Source organism: Lithobates pipiens, unplaced genomic scaffold (assembly GCF_037356315.1).
Source record: "Lithobates pipiens isolate NorthernLeopardFrog02 unplaced genomic scaffold, aLitPip1_a1.2 Scaffold_93, whole genome shotgun sequence".
Classification (NCBI taxonomy): domain Eukaryota; kingdom Metazoa; phylum Chordata; class Amphibia; order Anura; family Ranidae; genus Lithobates; species Lithobates pipiens.
In genome coordinates this window covers 548355-573901 of record NW_027507916.1, presented here as the reverse complement: position 1 = coordinate 573901, position 25547 = coordinate 548355, and the positions used below count along the sequence as shown (strand labels likewise).

General features: G+C 46.8%; 1 protein-coding gene and 1 non-coding gene across 2 annotated transcripts; both read left to right on the top strand.

Annotated features, from left to right (window-relative positions):
- The first annotated feature begins 1431 nt into the window (after positions 1–1431).
- On the top strand, positions 1432–25207 carry LOC143973703 (TOG array regulator of axonemal microtubules protein 2-like). Its single transcript, XM_077474553.1, has 9 exons — positions 1432–1494; positions 2845–2954; positions 12934–13092; positions 13830–13947; positions 14294–14400; positions 16558–16768; positions 19327–19543; positions 22103–22189; positions 24921–25207. Exons 1-9 carry the CDS (start codon positions 1432–1434, stop codon positions 25205–25207), a joined length of 1359 nt encoding a protein of 452 aa, XP_077330679.1.
- Positions 6381–6452, top strand: TRNAG-UCC (transfer RNA glycine (anticodon UCC)). Its single transcript has one exon. It is a non-coding gene; the product is annotated as a tRNA-Gly (tRNA).
- Positions 25208–25547: the final 340 nt, after the last annotated feature.

Below are 25547 nucleotides of genomic sequence, written 5' to 3'. Positions count from 1 at the left end.
TATTTAGCACCTTCAAAATGTTCCTCATTGAAATAATCTGCAACTCTTTATAAGAATTTCGGGGGGGGGGGGGGATGGAACCTCAGTTGGTGATAATTACTGGCATCTGTGATGTGGTTGGTAGACTTTCCCTCACTTCTTTTCCTTCTGAGAGGACAGGAAGTGCGGGAAACTTTCCCAGGCAGGTCACAGAAAACAAGGAAAACCTCAGAAAAGTTTGAGCCCCGCCCCCAACTCCATACAAATCTAAAAGAAAATGTTTTGGAGTGAAGTTTTGCTTTACAATCTGAACGTCTACTTACCCTTTCTTTTTTCTTTTTATAGGTTCAAAGTGATTGAGTGATGTATTACAAAACTAAAAATATGATGTCGGAATTAGACGAATGGAGAAGAGTGGAGGAGGATTGGGATTTTATAAGGGTGACCGAAAGACAAGTGAACGAGAGGAGAGAGTTTCTAAACAGAGCTAAAGACATGGTGGCGGAAATTAAGAGAATGGCGGAGGATGAATGGAAGAAATTCCGCGCTCTGAAGGCACTCTCCAGAGGAGAAGCCGAGATGGAGGAGAAGAAATATGAGGAGGGTAAGGTGGAGGAGCAGACAGGCGGGGAGCTGAAGAAAGCAGAGGAGAGAAGACTTTTCCAGAAAGCCTATACACTGAAGGCATACTGGGAGAAGGAAAGAAAGATGCTTACAGCAGAAAGAAAAAGAGAGCTTCTGCAGAAAGTTCGGGCAAGAAAAGCCCAGATAGAGGAGAGTAAGGTGGAGGAGCAGACAGACCTGCAGCTGAAGAAAGAGGAGAGAAGACTTTTCCAGAAAGCCTATACACTGAAGGCATACTGGGAGAAAGAAGGAAAGCAGCTGACAACAGAAAGAAAACGAGAGCTTCTGCAGAAAGTTCGGGCAAGAAAAGCCCAGATGGAGGAGAGTAAGGTGGAGGAGCAGACAGACCTGCAGCTGAAGAAAGAGGAGAGAAGACTTTTCCAGAAAGCCTATACACTGAAGGCATACTGGGAGAAAGAAGGAAAGCAGCTGACAACAGAAAGAAAACGAGAGCTTCTGCAGAAAGTTCGGGCAAGAAAAGCCCAGATGGAGGAGAGTAAGGTGGAGGAGCAGACAGGCCTGCAGCTGAAGAAAGAGGAGAGAAGACTTTTCCAGAAAGCCTATACACTGAAGGCATACTGGGAGAAGGAAGGAAAGCAGCTGACAACAGAAAGAAAACGAGAGCTTCTGCAGAAAGTTCGGGCAAGAAAAGCCCAGATGGAGGAGGGTAAGGTGGAGGAGCAGACAGACCTGCAGCTGAAGAAAGAGGAGAGAAGACTTTTCCAGAAAGCCCATGCACTGAAGGCATACTGGGAGAAAGAAGGAAAGCAGCTGACAACAGGAAGGAAAAGAGAACTCCTAGAGAAAGTGCGGGCAAGAAAAGCCGCGATGGACAATCAAAGATACGGGGATCAATGGGAAGTCGGCCCTGATGAAGGCAGAGACAGACAGGTAAGTACATGTTCTTGCATATAGAATATATAAAGTGAAGGGGGGACATTGCCTTCATGGAGGATTACACATCAGTAGGAGGATATTATGCTGGTTGGGTATAAAATATCCGTATGTTATAGACACGCCCAGATATAGGCAACAGAGATTGTTGGGGGACCTTCTCATGTCCCTCATATGGAAATCCATAGAAGTGATCAGTAGGCAGAGCTCCTCCAATGATCAGATAGATTAGATCTAGAGCAGATATAACCATACAGGAAGGCAATGAATGGACTATATAGAAGGTGATCCTTCCTTCATTGTTGGATAGTGGAGGAATGAGCGGCAGGGAGGCTCCGTACCTAAAGACAATATATCCGAGTGAAATATAGGAAAGTTATCACGTCTGTAAAATAGGGGATAGATTTATAGCATTTTTATTATTGCTCTTTTTTTTTTTACCGGTTATGGCGGCGATCTGCCATTTTTATCGGGACTGCGACATTACGACACATCGGACACTTTTGACACATTTTTGAAACCATTGACAATTATACAGCGATCAGTGCTATAAAAACGCACTGATTACTATGTAAATGTCACTGGCAGGGAAGGGGTTAACACTAGGGGGCAATCAAGGGGTTAACTGTGTTCCCTAGTGTGTGTTCTAACTGTGGGGGGAGGGGACAGACTATAGTAGATGACAGATCGTGGTTCCTAGCTATTAGGACTCACGATCTGCCTCTCCTCTCCTCTCCTCACAGAACAGGGATTTGTGTGTTTTACCCGTTTGGATGCTATTTATGTCGTTCCCTGGTGTGCTGGCAAATATCTTCCCTTTACAGACACACATCCCTGTTCTGCCTCTCGTGCCCATGATCGCATGCTGTCATCGCGTCTGCCGGTTTTGAGCATTGGCACCCCCCTGCAATGCAGCGGGCACGCGCATGCCTGCTATCCCGTTTAAAGGAGCCGACGTACAGTGACGACGGCTCGCGGGATCGTGCCGACCTGCCGCAGTATAATGACGGCGGCTGGTTGGCAAGTGGACCAAAAACAGTAACAGTTTGTTCCAGAGGAAGGCAAAAAAAAAACTGCGGTCAGGGATCGGGGGGCAGTTTTGTCTCATAAAGACAGACGGATTCCTCGGTGACCTCACACAGGCAGTTGTCGCAATTCCCTGGATCAAACTATTTCCTCTTCAGCTTAATCAGTCAAGCAATGGGAGAAATGCAGAAACTTCTACCAACCAATCAGAAATCATCTATTGCTTCACCTGCTTTGAACTGAAGGATGTTATATGATAGATCTGTTTTATGTCATCCTGGAGCTTCTATGATAACGAATATGACTTTTTTTTCTCTTTAGTTTTGGATTGAGAGTGAGATCCCCGCTGTCCCACCATCAGAACCCATCGACATAATGATACACCTCGATGATGGGGAATTCCATACAAGCAGCAGATCTCCAATCAACACGTAAGTTTCTTCATTGGAATTTCCTTTGTACAATGTGACATCACCAATGATGGGGCACTGATCTTTAGATCTGGAGGATAATCTGTAGTGATAGTAAAATTGGAAAAACAGGGTCATGGGAGGGATTTTTGCTACTCTTAATGGAAAGGTTATATTGTATTCTTTGCACAAAGCTCATCTAAGATTCCCCTAATGGTAAATGAATTATGTAAAGTGTTGGTGTCCATGGTAACCAAACTGCAATTATCATTCAGTTGGTTTCCCGATTTCTCGAAACTGATTTGGGATCCAGATGATCATTTGATGTTCTGGATTATTGGACGAGGCCAATCACTAATGACTGGAGATGACAAGTCCCATGAGCCCATGATACGAATTCCAGTCACTGGAAGAGAAAACGTCTGGTGGGGAAAAGTGAGAAGAGCCTCTTGGTTAGATGATGATGATTAGTGGTGAAATATGTAACTACCAGCAGCTCACTTTATGAAGAAATAACAAGAGAGCCAGGTCTGCCACCTATGCAGTAGGACCATATAATGTCCTTCCATCCAGCCATTAATGGCATTGCAGATTATGCTGAAGATCCAGATACTAATGTATTCCCCTAGGTGTATATTTGGGTGTGGGGTTAGGAGTGCCGAGTACAAACAGTGTTATTATGTCCTGGGGATTCATTGTACATGTTTTTTAGTTAAGTTGTATACGGCCAAGAAGCCTAGTTTAAGGATAAAATGGCTACATTGTCATGTTCCTTCTAGCCGTATGAGGAGCTATCTCTTTTTCCCTGGAAACACAGACTAGACCCCCGCATGGGCAATATTCAGCCATGTCCATGGAGGGTTCCTTATTTTCTGGCCAGAAGGTGGCAGAGGAAAGGGGGAGGCAAGACTCCAATACAGCACCAAGGCAGCGGCCATGCTTGCTTCCTTCTTGGCCCGGCACATCAGTCCAAGCTCACAAATGATCTCTCCCAGTCCTTCTAATGACATTTTACAACATCTCATAACTTTAGTAGCAAATGATTTACCTTCCAATTTCTCTTACAGGAGTGAAGAAGCTATGGTCACTGAGGATGCATACCCAACTTCATCCCGGCCTGACACAACCACACAACAGACTCACAATGCTGGACTATTCATAAACTTTCTGAGATCCATCCCGATTATCGGGAATATGGCCGGACCATAATAGTAAGTATCCTTTCCTGTAGTTACATAGTTATCTAGGATAAAGTCCCCTGTCTATGAAGTACGATCTCCCATACACGGGGGCAGTTGTGGATTAGAGGAGGGAGAACAAAACCCTTTGGTATCTGGAGGACATTTTAGAGGGGACCAAATCTCAGTTCATATGGAATTTTCCAAAGTTGCAGATCTTTGATGAATGTTCCTTTCCTAGTGTTATGAGGAAGGTGGGGGAGGGGGGTGCTTTGTCCAGGGGGAAGTATAGGGATTAGGAAAGGTTTTCCGGCTTGCTTGGCAGTGGTTGGTCAGCCCAGTTGGGACATCCCATTAAGTGTTCCTCTAACTTCCCTCAGGGATCCCAGTAAAGTAATGTTCTCCTCTATGGCATTTGTTCTCCTCCAGTACCTAAGATGACTTGGCTCATGGCACTAGCTAAACATATAGAGAGGGTTCCTCTACCCAACACCAAAACCTCCGCCAAGTATCTGGCCAGCTGCTTCTGTGGAGAAGACCACCTTATATAAATGGACATTTGGGGAATTGGCATAAACTGATCAGTACTAGAAAACTGAGGGACGTCTTTAATGTAGATGGAAGGCCATAGTCGTGTGTAACATTCTGTAATATCTCTTCTTTTTCTCTTTCCACAGAGCTAGTCCAGTCAAGTGGCCCATTGAACCACCAAATCAGCTCACTGAGGGCTCCATTCAAAGCAGAAGAACCAAAATGCAATGCAGGCCCATTAGGGGCACCAGGGCCCCGCCCCCTCTCTCCTCTCCACCCCCTATATGTATCGTGCTGCAATTCACCTGCTGCCTGACCCACCACTAAGATGGGGTAAGTGGCAGGCATGCAGCAGGCGGGTGTCCTCCCAGATCAGTCCGCACCACTGACCGGGGGGTCTAGGAGGTGGCTGTGTGTCTGTGCTGCTGGCCGTGCATGCCGGAGGGGGTGATTGGTTGGGAAAGTGCACTGGTGGGGGGGAGGGTGTTAGATAAGTCTGCTGGTGGGGGGGAGGGTGTTAGATAAGTCCGCTGGTGGGGGGGAGGGTGTTAGATCAGTCCGCTGGTGGGGGGGAGGGTGTTAGATAAGTCCGCTGGTGGGGGGGAAGGTGTTAGATAAGTCCGCTGGTGGGGAGGAGGGTGTTAGATCAGTCCGCTGGTGGGGGGGAGGGTGTTAGATAAGTCCGCTGGTGGGGGGGAGGGTGTTAGATAAGTAGGCTGGTGGGGGGATGGTGTTAGATAAGTCCGCTGGTGGGGGGGAGGGTGTTAGATAAGTCCGCTGGTGGGGGGGAGGGTGTTAGATAAGCCCGCTGGAGGGGGGGAGGGAGTTAGATAACTTCGCTGGTGGGGGGGGTGTTAGATAAGTAGGCTGGTGGGGGGGAGGGAGTTAGATAAGTCCGCTGGTGGGGGGGAGGGTGTTAGATAAGTCCGCTGGTGGGGGGGAGGGTGTTAGATAAGCCCGCTGGAGGGGGGGAGGGAGTTAGATAAGTTCGCTGGTGGGGGGGTGTTACATAAGTAGGCTGGTGGGGGGGAGGGTGTTAGATAAGTCCGCTGGTGGGGGGGAGGGTGTTAGATAAGTCCACTGGGGAGTAGGGTGTTAGATAAGTAGGCTGGTGGGGGGGAGGGAGTTAGATAAGTCCGCTGGTGGGGGGAGGGTGTTAGATAAGTTCGCTGGTGGGGGGGAGGGTGTTAGATAAGTCCGCTGGCCCAGCCCGCCCCTGTTGGGGGAGGTGCATGCTCACCCCCTCTTTCCTGGCCTGCCAGGCTGGGTGCACGGATGGGGGTCTGGTATAGATTTTGGAGGTCATTTTGTTTGCATGGAGTTCCCCCTTTACAGGTGAGTAGAAATTTTTCGAATGTTGTTGAAGTTGTGCTGTGTGAAGGGGAAGACACAACAAATATAAAGCAGTATTGTCAGTGGACTGTCTCCACCATCTATTAGGAGCAAGCCTTCCATTCCCAGGTGAGGTGTCCTGTCCCCGCCCCTTCAGGGTTCAGGTTGAAGATGCGGAGGAGGAGTGAGGGAGGAGGAGGAGGGGAACTTCCCTTTTTAGGTGAAGTTCCACATTAAGATGGGGCAGCACAGAGGCTTAGCGGTGAGCCTTGCAGCACTGGGGTCCTCGGTTCAAGACCTGACCAGGACACCATCTGCATGGAGTTTGCATGTTCTCCCTGTGCTTGCGTGGGTTTTCCCCGGGTACTCCGGTTTCCCCCCACACAACAAAAACATGCAACTTTTTGTGTTGGTGGTGCAGTGGTGAGCACAGCTGCTTTCCAAGCAGACGACCCGGGTTCGATTCCCGGCCAACATAATGGCCAAGATTCTCCCCAGAGACTGGAATTATATGTGGAGTGCAGATTAGCGATGGGATAAAATGTAAAGGAATGAAGTGAATGTCGTGGGTTTGTATGGATTTTATTACACACCTTAGAATAGATTTCTTGCAGGTAGGTGTGATTGTTGTGTATTCTCAGTGTCAGCCAGTAGGTGGAGCACTCGGCTACCTTTCAGGTATTTTCTAGGCTCTTCTTCACAACTTTGCTGAAGAAAGGCCGGCTATGTACTATATACAGTGGGGGAAAAAACACCTACCAACCAACAATAACCCTCCCCCCACAGACTGGCTCCACTAGGTGCTCATGTGGTACACAGATTAGTCCTGTCAATGTAAGAAGGTTCTCCTAACGACAACTCGTTATGTGTATAGAAGACGCCTGTCCACAGAATCCCTTCCCTCCAATCCTCACCATCATGGGGAAGACCAAAGAGCTGTCAGAGGACGTCGGGGAGAAGATTGGGGACCTGCACAAGGCTGGAATGGGCTACAAGACCATCAGCAAGAAGCTTGGTGAGATGAAGAAGACAACTGTTGGATCGATTATTCACGAATGGAAGAAATACAAAATAACCATCAATCGCCCTCAATCTGGAGCTCCATGGAAGATTTCACCTTCATGGGGTGAGGATGGTCATGAGAAAAAGTGAGGGATCCGCCCAGAACTACACAGGGGGGAGCTTGTGAATAGGGATGAGCCGAACACCCCCCTGTTCGGTTCGCACCAGAACCTGTGAACAGACCTAAACTTCGTGTGAACTTTAGAACCCTATTAAAGTCTATGGGACTCGAACGTTCACAATCTAAAGTGCTAATTTTAAAAGCTTATATGCAAATTACTGTCATAAAAAGTGTTTGGGGACCCGGGTCCTGCCCCAGGGGACATGGATCAATGCAAAAAAAAGTTTTAAAAACGGCTGTTTTTTCAGGAGCAGTGATTTTAATAATGATTAAAGTGAAACAATAAAAGTGTAATATTCCTTTAAATTTCGTGCCTGGGGGGTGTCTATAGTATGCCTGTGAAGGGGCGCATGTTTCCCGTGCTTAGAACTGTCCCTGCACAAAGTGTCATTTGTGCAGGAAAAAAAGTCTTTTAAAATCACTTGCGGCTATATTGTCGGCTCCCGTAATACAGAGAACATTCAATGAGTGTTCTCTGTATTAGCCGACAATTCATTCATTCATTGATAAAAAAAAAAAAAGCGCAGGGGTTCCCCTAAATTCAATTACCAGGCCCTTCAGGTCTGACATGGATATTAAGGGGAACCCCGTGTCAAATTAAAAAAAAAAATTGACGTGGGGGTCCCCCTAAATATCCATACCAGACCCTTTGGTTCCAGTGACCCCAATTTTGGAGTTATAATTGCTGAGAGTGACCCCAATGTTGGGGGTTATAATTGTTACCAGTGCCCCCAATGTTGGAGTTTTAATTGCTGCCAGTGACCCCAATGTTGGGGGTTATAATTGCTGCCAGTGACCCCAATGTTGTTGGTAATTATTGGTGCCAGTGACCCGAATGTTGGGGGTTATAATTACTACCAGGGACCCCAATGTTGGGGGTTATAATTACTACCAGGGACCCAAATGTTGGGGGTTATAATTGCTGCCAGTGGCCTCAATGTTGTGAGATAAAATTGCTACCACTGACCCCACTGTTGGGGATTATAATTTCTTCCAGAGACCCCAATGTTGGGGGTTATAATTGCTGCCAGTGATCCCAATGTTGGGGGTTATAATTGCCACTAGTGACCCCAATGTTGGGGGTTAAAATTGCTGCCAGTGACCCCAATGTGGGGTGTTATAATATCTGTCAGCGACCCCAATGTTGGAGGTTACAATTGCTGTCAGTGACCCCAATGTTGGGGGTTATTATTGCTGACAGTGACCCCAATGTTGGGGGTTATTATTGCTGACAGTGACCCCAATGTTGGGGGTTGTAATTGCTGCCAGTGAACCCAATTTTGGGGGTTATAATTGCTGCCAGTGACCCCAATGTTGGGGGTTATAATTGCTACCAGTGACCCCAATGTTGTTGGTAATTATTGGTGCCAGTGACCCGAATGTTGGGGGTTATAATTGCTACCAGTGACCCCAAAATTGGTGGTTAGAATTACTTTGTGACCCCAATGTTGAGGGTTGTAATTGCTGCCAGTGACCCCAATGTTGGGGGTTATAATTTCTACCAGTAACCTCAATGTTGGGGGTTATAATTTCTACCAGTAACCTCAATGTTGGGGGGGGGGGGTATTTTTAACCACTTAAGACCCGTGCTATAGCCGAATGACGGCTACAGCGCGGATCTCCATTGCCGGGTCTACGTCTATTGACGTCGTCCCGTGCACGAGGGGCGCGCGCGGCACGCTCTATGATCGGCGAGTCTATGAGACTCGCCTGATCACTGATCCGAGCAAGGGGTCGATCCCGACCCCTTATCACGTGATCAGCTGTCAGCCAATGACAGCTGATCATGTGATATAACGGAGACGGTAATCGGCTATTATTCCTCCTCGCGCTGACAGCGCGAGGAGAAAAAAAAAGAGCCGATCACCGGCGGCCGTGATCGGGACATTAGTCCCGATCACGGCCTGCCCTGCCAGTGCCCACCTGCCCCCTCATCACTGAACATAATAAAAAAATAAGTGCCCCCCTCAGTGCCACCCTGCAGTGCCCACAGTGCCACCCAGCAGTGCCCACAGTGCCACCCAGCAGTGCCCACAACCTGCCTCAACAAAGGTGCTGCACCCCAGGGCCACATATCCGTGCCCATCAGTGTCATCTACCAGTGCCCATCAGTGCTCAGCAGGGCTGCCCATCAGTGCCACCTATCAGTGCCCATCAGTCTCATCTATCAGTGGTACCTATCAGTGCCCCTTAGTGCCACCCATCCGTGCCATCTTATCTGTGCCCATCGGTGCCGCCTTATCTGTGCCCATCGGTGCCGCCTTATCTGTGCCCATCGGTGCCGCCTTAACTATGCCTCTTCAGCGCACTTCAATGAATGAGAAAAATTACCTGTTTGCAAAATTTTATAACAAACTATTAAACATGATTTTTTTTTTTTTTTTGCATCTTTTTTTGTTTGTTTAGCAAAAAATAAATCTCCCAGCTGTAATTAAATACCACCAAAAGAAATATCTATTTGTGGGAAAAAAATGATAAAAATTTCATTTGGGTACAGTGTTGTATGACCGCGTAATTGTCATTCAAAGTGCATCAGCGCTGAAAATTGGTCTGGGCAGGAGGGGGGTTTAAGTGCCCAGTAAGCAAGTGGTTAAGTAAATAACAAGGTAGATTGATTTCCAATATTTCATCATAGAATTTGATCAGTGATTGTTTATCATCGTCATGGTGATGGGAATAATTGGTGTCAGTCCCCCCATGATGTGTGGGGTTCCGTGCTCCGGATTTCTGTGGGGGGGGGGGTATTGGTTGGTGACCTGAGTGGGGGGTCCTAGCAATACAGACATCCATCTGTGGACTTATAACCCCCAACATTGAGGTCACGGGTGAAAATTGCTACCAATAGGGAATCTAATAAAGGGGGTCCGACCTGCTACTAGCAAGGAGGAAATAATAAAGTGGCCGGTGAGTGTACAGTATATGCAGTATGTGACAAAAGTAAGTACACCCCCTCAGTGACATTTCTTCTCTCTTTTCATGTGACAACACTGAAGAAATGACACTTGTCTACAATGTAAAGTAGTGAGTGTACAGCTTGTATAACAGTGTAAATTTCCTGTCCCCTCAAAATAACTCAACACACAGCCATTCATGTCTAAACTGCTGGCAACAAAAGTCAGTACACCCCTAAGTGAAAATCTCCAGATTGGGCCCAAAGTGTCAATAGACGGCACACACATCCAGTGGCGGGAAATGTAAACAGTGTGACGTCCATCACAGGAGGTGGGACTTCGTTACTGCGGCCTCCCGGCCCGAGAAATTCAAATCCAGCTCCATGACACAGCGGGAAATCGCCGCTCTAAACGACCCAGACACTGGTAGGCTGCCTTTGATGGGCGCTGATATTTAAGTAAGGCTGCAGACACGATGCAAGAGAAAGTCAATAGACTGAGGACACGATGCAAGAGACGGTCAGAGACTGAGGACACGATGCAAGAGACAGAGACTGAGGACACGATGCAAGAGACGGTCAGAGACTGAGGACACGATGCAAGAGACAGAGACTGAGGACACGATGCAAGAGACGGTCAGAGACTGAGGACACGATGCAAGAGACGGTCAGAGACTGAGGACACGATGCAAGAGACGGTCAGAGACTGAGGACACGATGCAAGAGACAGAGACTGAGGACACGATGCAAGAGACAGAGACTGAGGACACGATGCAAGAGACGGTCAGAGACTGAGGACACGATGCAAGAGACAGAGACTGAGGACACGATGCAAGAGACAGAGACTGAGGACACAATGCAAGAGACGGTCAGAGACTGAGGACACGATGCAAGAGACGGTCAGAGACTGAGGACACGATGCAAGAGACAGAGACTGAGGACACGATGCAAGAGACGGTCAGAGACTGAGGACACGATGCAAGAGACAGAGACTGAGGACACGATGCAAGAGACAGAGACTGAGGACACAATGCAAGAGACGGTCAGAGACTGAGGACACGATGCAAGAGACAGAGACTGAGGACACGATGCAAGAGACGGTCAGAGACTGAGGACACGATGCAAGAGACAGAGACTGAGGACACGATGCAAGAGACGGTCAGAGAGGACACGATGCAAGAGACGATCAATAGACTGAGGACACGATGCAAGAGATGGTCAATAGACTGAGGACACGATGCAAGAGACGGTCAATAGACTGAGGACACAATGCAAGAGACGGTCAATAGACTGAGGACACGATGCAAGAGACGGTCAATAGACTGAGGACACGATGTAAGAGACGGTCAATAGACTGAGGACACGATGCAAGAGACGGTCAGAGAGGACACGATACAAGAGACGGTCAATAGACTGAGGACACGATGCAAGAGACGGTCAATAGACTGAGAACACGATGCAAGAGACGGTCAGAGAGGACACGATACAAGAGACGGTCAGAGAGGACACGATACAAGAGACGGTCAATAGACTGAGGACACGATGCAAGAGACGGTCAATAGACTGAGGACACGATACAAGAGACGGTCAGAGAGGACACGATACAAGAGACGGTCAGAGAGGACACGATACAAGAGACGGTCAGAGACTGCAGACTGCATTTTTCCTGAGCTTTTCTTGCAGTAAAAAGGTGCCAATAATGGGCAACAATAACCTCATATTAATTAATATCCTCAATTTAATAAGTCAAATATAATACAATTGTATATAAAAATAAAGGTTTTCGGTTTTCCACTAAGTGCATCCTGCATTTTCGGTTTCAGCACCCCTAATTTTTCTGAATTATGGAGTGTCCATAATCAGAGCCCGTCGGTGTCGATCGGACGAGGATCTGTTTCTGGCCACTTACAGGACACGGTGTCCCCGCACATGAAAATAAAACACACATCTAGAAACGGTGACACGAGAGATAATTATTTTATTACACGACTACTGAGAGATTCTACATCACTTCCATTAAACAAACTGCATTTCAATATATAGAATTTTTCTCTTTTATTTTTTTATTTTTTTGCTGATAGAAATCCACACTGCGGCACACCCGGGAGATGGCGAGGGGGGCGGGGGCAGGTGGGAGGAGCCTGGCTCACCCGCTAACCCCCCCAGCTGCTCTATGAGGCGCTGACCAGCGCACGCTCCCGCAAAACACTGGACCCTGAAAATGCGGCATTACAAGCTGATCCGTATGATAAGAGGCTGCTGAAAGGAGAACAAAGAAGGAATATCGATCGACACATTTATTGTTCCTAAGTGAACAAATAGATTTTACTAGATCACATCCCCGCTTCTGCTCCCTTACCAGGGCTTCAATTACCATCAATAGAGGGGCCCAGGAGGTGGAAGCAGAAGAGGGACTTTTTTTTTTTTCATTTCTGGGGCGTAGGTGGATAAAGTCAGTGCTGCTGTTCTGCTACACCCCTTTGTAGGCGAGGTTGGGGGGCCTCATCAGGAAGGATATATGGGGCCCCATGATTTCTAAGTGGCCTTGCCTACATATACTTACCTTTCTGGCAGCTTGTTTCTTGAGAAGCCAATAAGTGGTAAAACAAGCCTTTTTTTTGCACATGTTGTCCCTGTCGGTATCTTTTAATGTGAACAAAATAGGTCCACTTGGAGGTGTAACTCTAGCATTGCAGTATAAGGATGCTGAGAGCCTGGGGGGGGATTGGCGTTCCAAAAGAGCCATTTACATGAGGAGCCCGGGCACACTGGCAAAGCTGTGCCCATTAAATGTTGCCATCTCTTGGGGCTCCATAGAGGTATAAGGAGACGTTTATGCCCATTGTGGTCTCCTGAGGTTGTAATTTGTGCCGTTCTCCTCCACAGTCACCGAAACAGCGCAGTGAGGAAATGTACGGCCAAACATCTGCTCAGGGTGATGGAGCTCCTGGGGGCCCAGAAACTTCTGTGTGGAACCAGAGAAAGTACAGACACCTTCCTCCGCACCCTCGTCAGACTGGTTCAGGATGGACAGCAGGACACCAGGTACTTTCATACAGAGGTCACCCTCCCAGCCATGCCATTTGATGGACTTTGACTTATTATGGGATTATTTTATAGCTCCCTTCCTTGGAGGGGCCCCTTTTCCTCTGCCCAGGGCAACTCACACATGCCATCAGGGCCGCCGATAAGGGGTACCACCAGGCCTCCTGTAGGGGGCCCAGGAACACAGGAGGGCCCAGAGAATTGGCACGGAGGGCTAGAAGGACAAGTACAGAACGATGCACTGTGTCTGTGTCTCTCCCTCCAGCAGCAGAAAGCTGTTTTCTCTCCTCTCCCTCCTGCCAGCTTTTAGCTGCTGGAGGGAGAGACACAGACACAGTGCATCGTTCTGTAATTGTCCTCCCACCATCCCACCATACTGACCCCCCTCCCTGTGCTGACCACATCTGATTCCCCCATGTACCTCCCCTCCTCCCCCTGCAGACCGCCCCCCCGAATCCAAAGAAAATTCAAAGGGTGCGGGGCCAGGGACACTGGATGTCCTCTTCTTAGGAAATGAGGCAGGGTTTATCTGACTTTCTGCAGCTTCTAATGCCCATTGTGAGAAGCTGACAGTGTGCAGTGACATCAGAGTAAGACATTCCAGTCCATGAGAAGAGCCGCTACAACTGTGCAAGACTGAAGGGGGGGGGGCGGAGGGAGGATTTAAGTGACCACCTCCCCCACCTACAGTCCTGAGTGTATTCCACACATTGTAATAATGATCACCCGTATTGCAGGTTTTACGGACGTCGGATGTTCAGCCTGGTCATGGCTCATCCCAAGTTTGAGGTGCAGATGGAACGTTTGATCCTGTCACATGAGCTCCGCGACCTCATCGCCACTGTGAAGCAGAAAGTATGTGAGCTGTGTGATGTGCCTCATATGCCTCATATTTCAGGTTTTACACCAGGGGTCTCCAAATGTTCTAAAAACAAAGTGCCAGCTTACTGCCCTTCAAATGTGAAGGGGGCCGGACTGTGGCCAATGGGTATAGAAAATGCCCCGGCATCGGAGGGAGTAATCAATGGCACAGGCTTGGTGGTCAGCGGGAGTAAAATAATCATTGGTGTCAGTGAGAGAATTTGTTTCCCATCTCTGGTATCATTGGGAGGGATAGTGCCCACATCCGGCCCACGGGCCGCAGTTTGGAGATCCTTGTTTTACACAAACTTTATAATACATGATATGATGATTATTCCAGGAGCTGAGTGACAGCGTCTCCGAGATCCCGTCCGCTAGAAGCCAGCGTCCTCCTCAGAAGAATAGCGCCGCCGTGATGGCCCAGGATGTCCAGCAACCAGAGGAAAGGTAAAGTGTGTGTGTGTCTGTGTGTATATATATATATATATATATATACAGTGCCTTGCGAAAGTATTCGGCCCCCTTGAACTTTTCAACCTTTTGCCACATTTCAGGCTTCAAACATAAAGATATAACATTTTAATTTTTTGTGAAGAATCACCAACAAGTGGGACACAATTGTGAAGTGGAATGAAATCTATTGGATATTTTAAACTTTTTTAGCAAATAAAAAACTGAAAAGTGGTGCGTGCAAAATTATTCGGCCCCTTTACTTTCAGTGCAGCAAACTCACTCCAGAAGTTCAGCGAGGATCTCTGAATGATCCAATGTTGTCCTAAATGACTGATGGTGATAAATAGAATCCACCTGTGTGTAATCAAGTCTCTGTATAAATGCACCTGCTCTGTGATAGTCTCAGGGTTCTGTTGAAAGCGCAGAGAGCATCATGAAGACCAAGGAACACACCAGGCAGGTCCGTAATACTGTTGTGGAGAAGTTTAAAGCTGGATTTGGATACAAAAAGATTTCCCAAGCTTTAAACATCCCAAGGAGCACTGTGCAAGCGATCATTTTGAAATGGAAGGAGTATCAGACCACTGCAAATCTACCAAGACCTGGCCGTCCCTCTAAACTTTCAGCTCAGACAAGGAGAAGACTGATCAGAGATGCAGCCAAAAGGCCCATGATCACTCTGGATGAACTGCAGAGGACTACAGCTGAGGTGGGAGAGTCTGTCCATAGGACAACAATCAGTCGTACACTGCACAAATCTGCCCTTTATGGAAGAGTGGCAAGAAGAAAGACATTTCCAAAAGATATCCATAAAAAGTCTTGTCTAAAGTTTGCCACAAGCCACCTGGGAGACACACCAAACATGTGGAAGAAGGTGCTCTGGTCACATGAAACCAAAATCCAACTTTTTGCCCACAATGCAAAACGATATGTTTGGCGTAAAAGCAACACAGCTCATCACCCTCAACACACCATCCCCACTGTCACACATGGTGGTGGCAGCATCATGGTTTGGGCCTGCTTTTCTTCAGCAGGGACAGGGAAGATGGTTACAATTGAGGGGAAGATGGATGCAGCCAAATACAGGACCATTCTGGATGAAAACCTGTTGGAGTCTGCAAAAGACCTGAAACTGGGACGGAGACTTATCTTCCAACAAGACAATGATCCCAAACATACAGCAAAATCTACAAAGGAATGGTTCACAAATAAACGTATCCAGGTGTTAGAATGGCCAAGTCAAAGTCCAGACCTGAATCCAATCGAGAATCTGTGGAAAGAGCTGAAAACTGCTGTTCACAAACGCTCTCCATCCAACCTCACTGAGCTCCAGCTGTTTTGCAAGGAAGAATGGGCAAGAATTTCAGTCTCTCGATGTGCAAAACTGATAGAGACATCCCCCAAGCGACTTGCAGCTGTAATCGCAGCAAAAGGCGGCTCTACAAAGTATTAACGCAAGGGGGCCCAATCATTTTGCACGCCCCACTTTTCATTTTTTTATTAGTTAAAAAAGTTTCAAAAATCCAAAAGATTTCGTTCCACTTCACAATTGTGTCCCACTTGTTGGTGATTCTTCACAAAAAATTAAAATTTTATATCTTTATGTTTTGAAGCCTGAAATGTGGCAAAAGGTTGAAAAGTTCAAGGGGGCCGAATACTTTCGCAAGGCACTGTATAGCAGGGAGGAGATTCCCTTGGACACTGCAAAGTTGCTCCATCTTTATAATGGGGTCCTTGGTGTGCAGCCTGCATTGTCCCCGGAGGGAACGCCATGGACAGCCATGGACAGCCATGGACAGCCATGGACAGCTATGGACAGCCATGGACAGCCATGGACAGCCATGGACAGCCATGGGCAGCCATGGACAGCTATGGACAGCCATGGACAGCTATGGACAGCCATGGACAGCCATGGACAGCTATGGACAGCCATGGACAGCCATGGGCAGCCATGGACAGCTATGGACAGCCATGGACAGCTATGGACAGCCATGGACAGCCATGGACAGCTATGGACAGCCATGGGCAGCCATGGACAGCTATGGACAGCCATAGACAGCTATGGACAGCTATGACGTATGAGAACTTGTCCTCTCTCTGGATCCTGAGGATCAGTTTGGAATAAATAAAACATATTTTTTTTTTCTGTAGCATTACCAGACCTGCAGATGTGGAAGCAGAAGCGCAGGAATCCCCGGTCCCTGGAAGGCCGCCGGTCCGGGCAGCGGAAGTGACGGAGCAACTGAAGGAGCTCAGCAAACTTCTCTCCGCTAAGGAATATCAAAGCAAAATGGAGGGAGTGACGCTTCTCCTGGAGCGCTGCAAGAACAACGTGAGGTTTGTCACCTCCAACATCACTCCAGTAAGTGGAGAAGCAGAAAAAAAAGAACGATTTAGAAATAACGATCAATGAGATAAGAGGCTTCTGATCAGTTTAGTTCTGCAGGAGAAACATTATTGGCATCTTGTTATACATTGTAGATCATTTGTTATCCTGTATACACTTACCTCCGTAACCTCTGCTATTGTGTAGCACCCTGCTCTGTAACCTACCTACTCAATAAGCCTTTATTTTATAAAAAAGAAAAATTGTTTCCTGTGACTATAGTTGTGTAATTACTCATTCCTATTCACTTTGCTGAAGAATCTGTTGTAGCATGACCACCAATGAGGTCTGTAGTCAGTGGCGTAACTAGAACCTTCAGGGCCCCGATGCAAGAAACCATGAAGGGCCCCCCTTTTAGGTGCCCTATTGGGGGACTGTCCCTAGGCAGGATTGGGTCCCCACCCCAGAAGAGATGAGGTCCTTTTCTCCAGGGCAGATGAAGTTACTGCCCACAGGTGAGAAGGGGTCCCTGTCCCCAGGGGAGATGGGGGTCCCTGTCCCCACGTGAGAAGGGGCCTCTGTCCCCTGGGGGAGATGGAGGGGGTAAGTAATGGTGTGTGGGGGATGGGGTCCTCTCACTCACCATGACCAAGCTGTAGGCTGCGCACTCATCCATGTTGGCCTGGGGAGAACAGACATCGGACTGAGAGGCAATGCATGGAGCAGGAGAGGGGTACTCTGAGGAGCCGGCCGAGGACACAGGTCATGTGGGGAATTCACAACTAAAGAGCAGCCAGTGCGATAGTCAAGCATGGAGCTCTGCTAGTCACCCTCCACCTCCAGCCACCCGTGTGCATGGTGCACTGGTACCCCTAGCTGCCTATGCTGCTGCCGGCCATATGTAGAGGGGGTTGCATGGGCCCCCTGCATCACATGGCCCAGTTGCGGTCGCAACTGCTGCACCCCCTATAGTTACGTCCCTGTCTCTAGTGGCCAATCACATTCCAATCTGGCTCTTCTTCTGTAATCTTCAAGACATTTCGTATCTTCTCCAAGCCGCTCCATTTAAGAATCTCAGCAATGAAAACTTGGCAGAGGAATCCAACCTTTCCCTAATCTATCCAAATAAAAAAGAATAGATTTGGCTGGAGTTATACTCGAATGCAACGTCCACACCATCGCACTTCCCCACAACAAAACCGCGGATTATTGTTGGAAGGCTGTTGGCTCCAACTTGTCTTGTATACACACGGCCAGGGGTGGACTGACAACTCATGGGGCCCCCAGGCAATAGGAGAAGATTATGGGGCCTCCGGGCAATAGATTATGGGGCCACACAGTATACACACACATACAGTATACACACAGACACACAATATACACACACAGAATACACACACACACCCTGAAAAGGTATTGGAGAGGCGGGGCAGCTATAATCTTGGGATTTTTTTTAAAAAAAACACAGATTTTTACATACTGTCCCTGGTTTTATTGAGGCTGGCAACCCTGATGGGGCCCCTTAGTGGCATGGGGCCCTCGGGCAGAGCCCGAGTGCCCGAATGGTCAGTCCGCCCCTGCACACGGCACACAAATGTTGGCCAACAACTCCGAACGTAGTGGCGTACAAGACGTACGACGAGCTGATAAAAAAGAAGTTCTATAGTCATGTGATCTCTCCATTACCAACGCTAGTTTTACAAGACCTGGCGCTTCCGGCTCATACTTGATTCCGGGCGTGCGTGAACTTTTGTGCGTCAGACTTGTGCGCACACGATCGGAAATTCCCACAACAAAGTTTTGTTGGTGGAAAATTTGAGAACCTGCTAGCCAACATTTGTTGGCAGAAAAAGTCCGACAACAAATGTCCGATGGAGCGTACACACGGTCCGACTTTCAGCCAACAAGCTCACATCCAACATTTCCCATCGGAAAATCCAACCGTGTGTACGAGGCATAAGCCCTTCCCTCATGAAGGCCAAATCCTGCCCCTTGTCAAATGCCAGCACTTTAGTGGGCAGTAGAGCCTCTGGGGCAAGTACTTATCCTCAGCAGGGGGTGGGGCTTATTCTCTTCTTGGGCAGAAGTCCTGGTCTAGGATCCAAGGGATTCTTCAGGGACCGATTTGAAGACCAACACAGGTACCTTTACCATTTATACGAAGCTGCTAAAAACCGCTCTGACCCAAAAGAGGTATATGGGTGTGGAGGCTGAAAGGGTTAATGTTTTCACCCAAGATTCTCACAACTTTCACCCAAGGTTCAAATATTTTCCACATAGGATTCCATTAGAAACGAGTGAATCTTATGTGAAAGTCTTGGGAATTTTAAGAGACAACCTTGACAAATAGACCCCTAGTATGGGGAAGGTGAATTTCCAAGGGTAATGGGGACGCTATAATGGAAGACTCCTATAGAAGGTGTGTAGGAGGAACGTCACAAGCTGATCGCTGGGAGATTATAGGTGGCTGTGGAAATGTTTAGTAAATGAACTTTGTTCCAAATTCACATAACTTCATGAAACCAATTCATATTATACAGGATCCTCGCCAACAACCGTCATTTTATTACATCTTATTTTTATTATATTCACAGATATTTGATGCCTTTAACCCGAGGATGCAGGACGCCAACAAGAAGGTCAATCAGTACGCTCTGGAGTCTGCGGTGGTCATGATCCCGATTCTGAAGGACAGTCTGCACCATGTGTTAGTCCCTATGGTGACTGTCGTCACGGACAACCTGAACTCCAAACACACCGGTATCTACACGGCCGCAGTGACCGTCCTGGACACACTCATGAAAAATATAGGTAAATCATTGCTGACTGTATCCGGTACTCTTCCTTCCACATTAGGAGGACCGTCCTCCTCCATCCTATATTCATCATTCCTGGCGTTATAGCCGGTAACCTTTATTGGGGTTTTTTCCTTTTCTTGCAAACACTCTTCTCACATTTTTTGGGATGAATAAATTCTCATTGACCTCCAAGGGCATATGAGGAACCTCAGGCCAACATTTCACCTCTGCATTTAGTTCTCAATGGAGTAGTATATGTTGTAACGCCATGACCCCCAAAGACATATGAGGAACCTCAGGCTAGCATTTCACCTCCTAGGTTTAGTCTTCAGTGGAGTAGTGTATGTTGCAGCACCATAACCCCCAAGGACATACGAGGAACCTCAAATGCGGGGCAGGCCAGTATTTCACCCCCAGGCCTAGTCCTCAATGAAGTAGTGTATGTAGCAATTCCATGACCCCCAAAGATATGTGAAGAACCTCAGACCAGCTTTTTACCCCCAGGTCTAGTCCTCAATGGAGTAGTGTGTGTGTGTTGCCACCCCATGACCCCCAAATACATATGAGGAACCTCAAATGCTGGTCAGGCCAGCATTTCAACCCTAGGTCTAGTACTCAATGGAGTAGTGTATGTTGCTACCCCATGAACTCCAAAGACATATGAAGAACCTCAGACCAGCATTTCACCCCCATGACTAGTTCTCAATGGAGTAGTGTATGTAGCAATTCCATGACCTCCAAAGATAAGTGAAGAACATCAGACCAGCTTTTCACCCCCAGGACTAGTCCTTAATGGAGTAGTGTATGTTGCTACCCCATGACCCCCAAAGGTATATTAGGAACCTCAGGTGCGGGGCAGGTTAGCATTCACGCCAAGGTCTAGTCCTCAGCAGGAGTGAAGCAGTGTGAACAGACGGTCAGTTTTTAGACCAAATAAAGAGTTCATTACGTTTCACCCAATACTCCCGAAGGAGAGGGCTGGGGCATAGGACACCCATGGACTTGGCATTTCACCTCTACATTTAGTTCTCAATATAGTATTATATGTTGCAACCCCATGACCCCCAAAGACATATAAGGAACCTCAGGCTAGCATTTCACCTCCTAGGTTTAGTCTTCAGTGGAGTAGTGTATGTTGCAGCACCATAACCCCCAAAGACATATGAGGAACCTCAAATGCAGGTCAGGCCAGTATTTCACCCCCAGGCCTAGTCCTCAATGAAGTAGTGTATGTAGCAATTCCATGACCTCCAAAGATAAGTGAAGAACATCAGACCAGCTTTTTACCCCCACGACTAGTCCTCAAAGGAGTAGTGTGTGTGTTGCCACCCCATGACCCCAAAGACATATGAGGAACCTCAAATGCAGGTCAGGCCAGTATTTCACCCACAGATCTAGTTCTCAATGGAGTAGTGTATGCAGCAATTCCATGACCTCCAAAGATAAGTGAAGAACATCAGACCAGCTTTTCACCCCCAGGACTAGTCCTTAATGGAGTAGTGTATGTTGCTACCTCATGACCCCCAAAGTTATATTAGGAACCTCAGGTGCGGGGCAGGTTAGCATTCACGCCAAGATCTAGTCCTCAGTAGGAGTGAAGCGGTGTGAACAGATGGTCAGTTTTTAGACCAAATAAGGAGTTTATTGGATTTCACCCAATACTGCCGAAGGAGAGGGCTGGGGCATAGGACACCCATGGACTTAACTGTCACCAGGAGAGTGGCAAAAAGTACTTACAGCCTTCACAGATTGAGAACCTTTAAGTCAACCCAACATTCTGTGAAATTAGATACTAAATAGTTCAGTGACCGCCTCCTAGGGGAGAGACCACCACACTGCAGTCAGGGGCAAAGCGTCTGTCCAGTTTCTCAGATACCCGGATTGAAGTTGAGTTCTTCCATGGTGCTTTTACCCCTCACTTACCTCACCAAGTCCCAATCCTTGGCCTCTATCCAAACAAATGGTCACTCTACCCAGGCAGCGGGCCTAAGAGGTCCAGCCATCTACATCCTCCCACCCTCCATGATTAGTGCAGCCCCCCACACTCCATGATTAGTGCCGCCCCCCACACCATTCTCAGGGGCACTACCCAGCAGCAGGCAGAAGCAAACGAATACCAGAGAGTTCCAAGAACGACGAACTATCAATCTAGCTCTGGCTGACTACAGCCTAGTAACTCTAATTCTAAATCGATGTTCCTGCTCAGGGCGGGGGGGGGCTGCATTTAGATGACAGTTCAGAGGCTGCGTTTGGATTTTGCGTTGCATTTCTTCGCATGCAGTGGCTCCAATTGAGGGGAATTTGGATTGCAGGCAAAGCAAGTCCAACAAAGCCTTTCCTTGCCGACCACTGCGGCCTGCATTGGGACGCATGCATTTGTGCAGCGCTGCGTTAGAATGGAGAAGGTTGCGTTTGACTTGAACTCTTCTTCTGCTGTCAGACAGCGTGATGTAGTCGGGGGCGGGGAGAGACGCATTTTTTGGAATGTCGGTCACATGACTGAGAAAAGCGTGAACTCTCAGCTTTCCCTACAAACAGGAAATCTTTATTGACCATCATTTTTACATTACAGACAATCTGTGGCTTCTGCAACCATTCGCCAGCCGCATCCGCTTCCTCAGCGGCCGCGCCATGAGTGACGTGACCGAACGATTGTCAGGTAACTCACCTCAACGCAGGAAGTAGATTGACTGGAAGGCTTAAAGGGGAACCAATGAGGATGGAGACATGGGAGATGCCGTGGCTTTAGAGTTCCATGTTCCTTCATTTTATAGCAAGAAAGGGAAAAGTAAGAACCTTTGTCAGAGTTTTGGTTGTCCGTCTCTGTCAGGGCGACTTCCAGAGACGTGAAGATCGCTGCGTTCCGAATCGGACACGTTTTTCATTATTTGATGAACCCGAATTTCCAAATTACAATAGAAACAAATTTAAACTGATCCGAAATAATGAAACAAAATTCAGCCGAAATTCAAATAGAAAATTAATTAAAATTTTTATTTGAAAACAAGAAAGAATAAAATAGAGAAAAAAAAAAAGAATAGAACAGATTAGAAAAGAATAGAATAGAAAAAACAATAGAATAGCATCAGAATAATAGAATAAAAAAAAAAAATAGATAGGCTATAATCACCTTCCGAAATTTGAATTTTGAATAGAAAAGAATATAATAGAATAAAATAGAAAGAAAGATAATACAGTCTTTCAAATTTAGAATAGAATAAATTCGAATGCCGATTCAAATTTTCCAAATTCGATCAAATTGAATTCAATTCAACAGAATTCGGAAAATTTAAATCGAAAAGTGAATAAACTAAACAAATTCCAAAAATGAGTGAAGCAAATTTATCAAATTTAACTAGATTCAATTATTTAACAAAACAAAACAATTTTTTTCATTCTGCACATGTCTTTTGATTTCTCCTCACTTCCTGTGACGCCTCTAATCAGGACAGGAAGTGAAGGGAAACCTCTGCAATGGAGACACAGCCAACAATAAAAACCTGCCAGAGGTTCCGACTTTTCTCCACTCTATCCAGATCTTCTCCAGTACCGCGCAGTATTCCAAAGAATTCTCACACAGTCATTTATGGATCGCATGTTTTCATTTTAATGCCTAACAAACATACAACACCATCATACAATACAAACATACAACACCATCATACAATACAAACACACAACACCATCATACAATACAAACACACAACACCATAATACAATACAAACACACAACACCATCATACAATACAATGGAGCCCCCTTCTACTCCATGGCTCTGGGGGGGACTGCTTAGCATCAGCAGGGGTGTAACCACAAATTATGGAGCCTCCTTCTACTCCAGAGCTTTGGGGGCACTGCTTAGCATCAGCAGGGGTGTAACCACAAATTATGGAGCCTCCTTCTACTCCATGGCTCTGGGGGGGACTGCTTAGCATCAGCAGGGGTGGGGCCAGGGGATGTAATTACAAATAATGGGACTCTCTCCTACTCCAAGGATCTAGGGGCACTGCTTAACATCAGCGGGGGTGGAGCCAAGGGTATATAACTATGAAGTATGGCGCCTCGCCTAATCCCGGGCTCTGGTAGGACTGCTCAGCATCAGCAGGGGTTTAACTAGAAATTATGAAGGCCCCTTCTACTTCAGGGATCTTTGAGACACAGCTTAACATCAGCAGGGGTGGGGCCTGCGGTGTAACTATGAATTATGAGGCCCCTTCTACTCCTGGTCCAGGGCTCTGAGGGCACTGCTTAGCATCAGCAGGAGAGTGACTAGGGGCATAACTACAAATTACGGGGCCCCCTTTTACCCCAGGTGCCACATGGGCCACTCTGGCTGTTGGTTATGCCACTGGGTGGAGCTTAATCTCTTCCTGGGCAGAATTCTTCATCTAGAATTCAGGGGGTTCAGCGGGGGATGGGACTGATTTGAAGACTAACACTGGTACTTTCATGGTCTACAAGGTGAGGCACATAGTGCTGTTGCTCTAACAAAAATTTTAGGCCACGTCTGATGGCATTTGCAAGAAGCCCCTGAAGGTAAAAACTGTATTATGTGGCGGGTTCTCACCGCATTATTATTATTAGACATGTGCATTCGTTTTCGTCCGAATGCATTTTCGTCCGAATTTCAGGTATTTTCGTTTTCGTTTTGACAAACGATAACGAAAGTGCAGATTCCGAAAAACGAAAGATCCGACATAAATAAATGCTTTTTTTCGTTTTCGTTGTTACAACAGTTCGATATAGAATAGGAGATTCGAAGTGGCCGTTCGATATAGAATAGGAGATTCGACGTGACTCCATATGTCTATTGAACCTGTGGTCGAATGTGCCTAAGTTTCGTTTACCTCTATTAGTCCTATTATATAGAAAAGCTTCGACAGAGAGTAAATATTCGACATAGAGAGAACAGAATCGACAGAGAGAAGCGATACTGGAATTGGGTGGGGGAAGTAAATTAAAAAAAAATAATGATAATATTCGACGGGATCGTTGCACGTTTATAATAATATTCGACGGGATCGTTGCACGTTTATAATAATATTCGACGGGATCGTCGCAACTATACGACACTGCAATCGTACATTTCGGCAATCGAATGCTCCGCCTATAGGCTATATAGTTTAGCAGCTCCATCGAATCTTCTTTATCCATTCGACAGATACCATAAGCCTTCCAAGACAGATTCGACCGTAATTCATGTGGATTTTCGGACGAATGCAATTTTTGCACGAAAAACGAAATAAATAAAAACGAATTTCGGGAGTAACTAAATAAATAAAATTTACAGACGAAAACGAAAAAACGAAACGAAATATTCTAGTCTGCACATGTCTAATTATTATTATTTCTATAATGAACCCCTCAACATTTCTCCATTGCCCCCCCAGGTCTTGTATCCTCTGTCTACCCCCGGAAACCGCAGGCCGTGGAGCGCCACGTTTTGCCCGTTTTGTGGTTCTTCCTGAGTAATATAACCGGGAACGGAGTGCTGCCCGGCCGAAACGGTAACTTCAAGGACGTCATCACCAAACTTACCAATAACTTACACCGAGTGATGGGGCGGAGCCTGGAGGAGCCTGGAGGAGTACGCCTCTGGACAGTCCCAACACGCCACCAAAATGCTGGCCGACATAATTCCAAACAATTTGAACTAATTATAAAAAGGCTGAGTTAATCAGATGAGTCAGAGGAATGACTGATCTCCCCCCTTCTCCTTCCCTCCCTGCCCGCTCTCTTCATAGAGGTTTAGGGAGTTTCAATTAGAGAGAGAGAGTCTGAAGGCAAACAGCTTCTGGTTGTTCTTTATAAATGCTCTGTGACACCACTATTGTGTGTGCGTTGGCTATTAATTGCTTACTTGTAAAATGAAGAATATGGTAAGTAAATTAAGATATATATTTTTTTTTTTTACCATTAGCAAATCAGTATAAAGACGTATAATTCATACAGAAGTAATACAAAGCAGTGTGCAAAAAAAAAAAAAAAAAAATCATACATATGAAATAAAATCATTA

Excerpts from the sequence above, each read along its gene's own strand:
- LOC143973703 (XM_077474553.1), top strand. The coding sequence starts at position 1,432 with ATGGACAATCAAAGATACGGGGATCAATGGGAAGTCGGCCCTGATGAA. Across the intron at positions 1,495-2,844 it reads ATGAAGGCAGAGACAGACAG|TTTTGGATTGAGAGTGAGAT; the intron begins GTAAGTACATGT and ends TTTTCTCTTTAG. Across the intron at positions 22,190-24,920 it reads CGTGACCGAACGATTGTCAG|GTCTTGTATCCTCTGTCTAC; the intron begins GTAACTCACCTC and ends TTGCCCCCCCAG.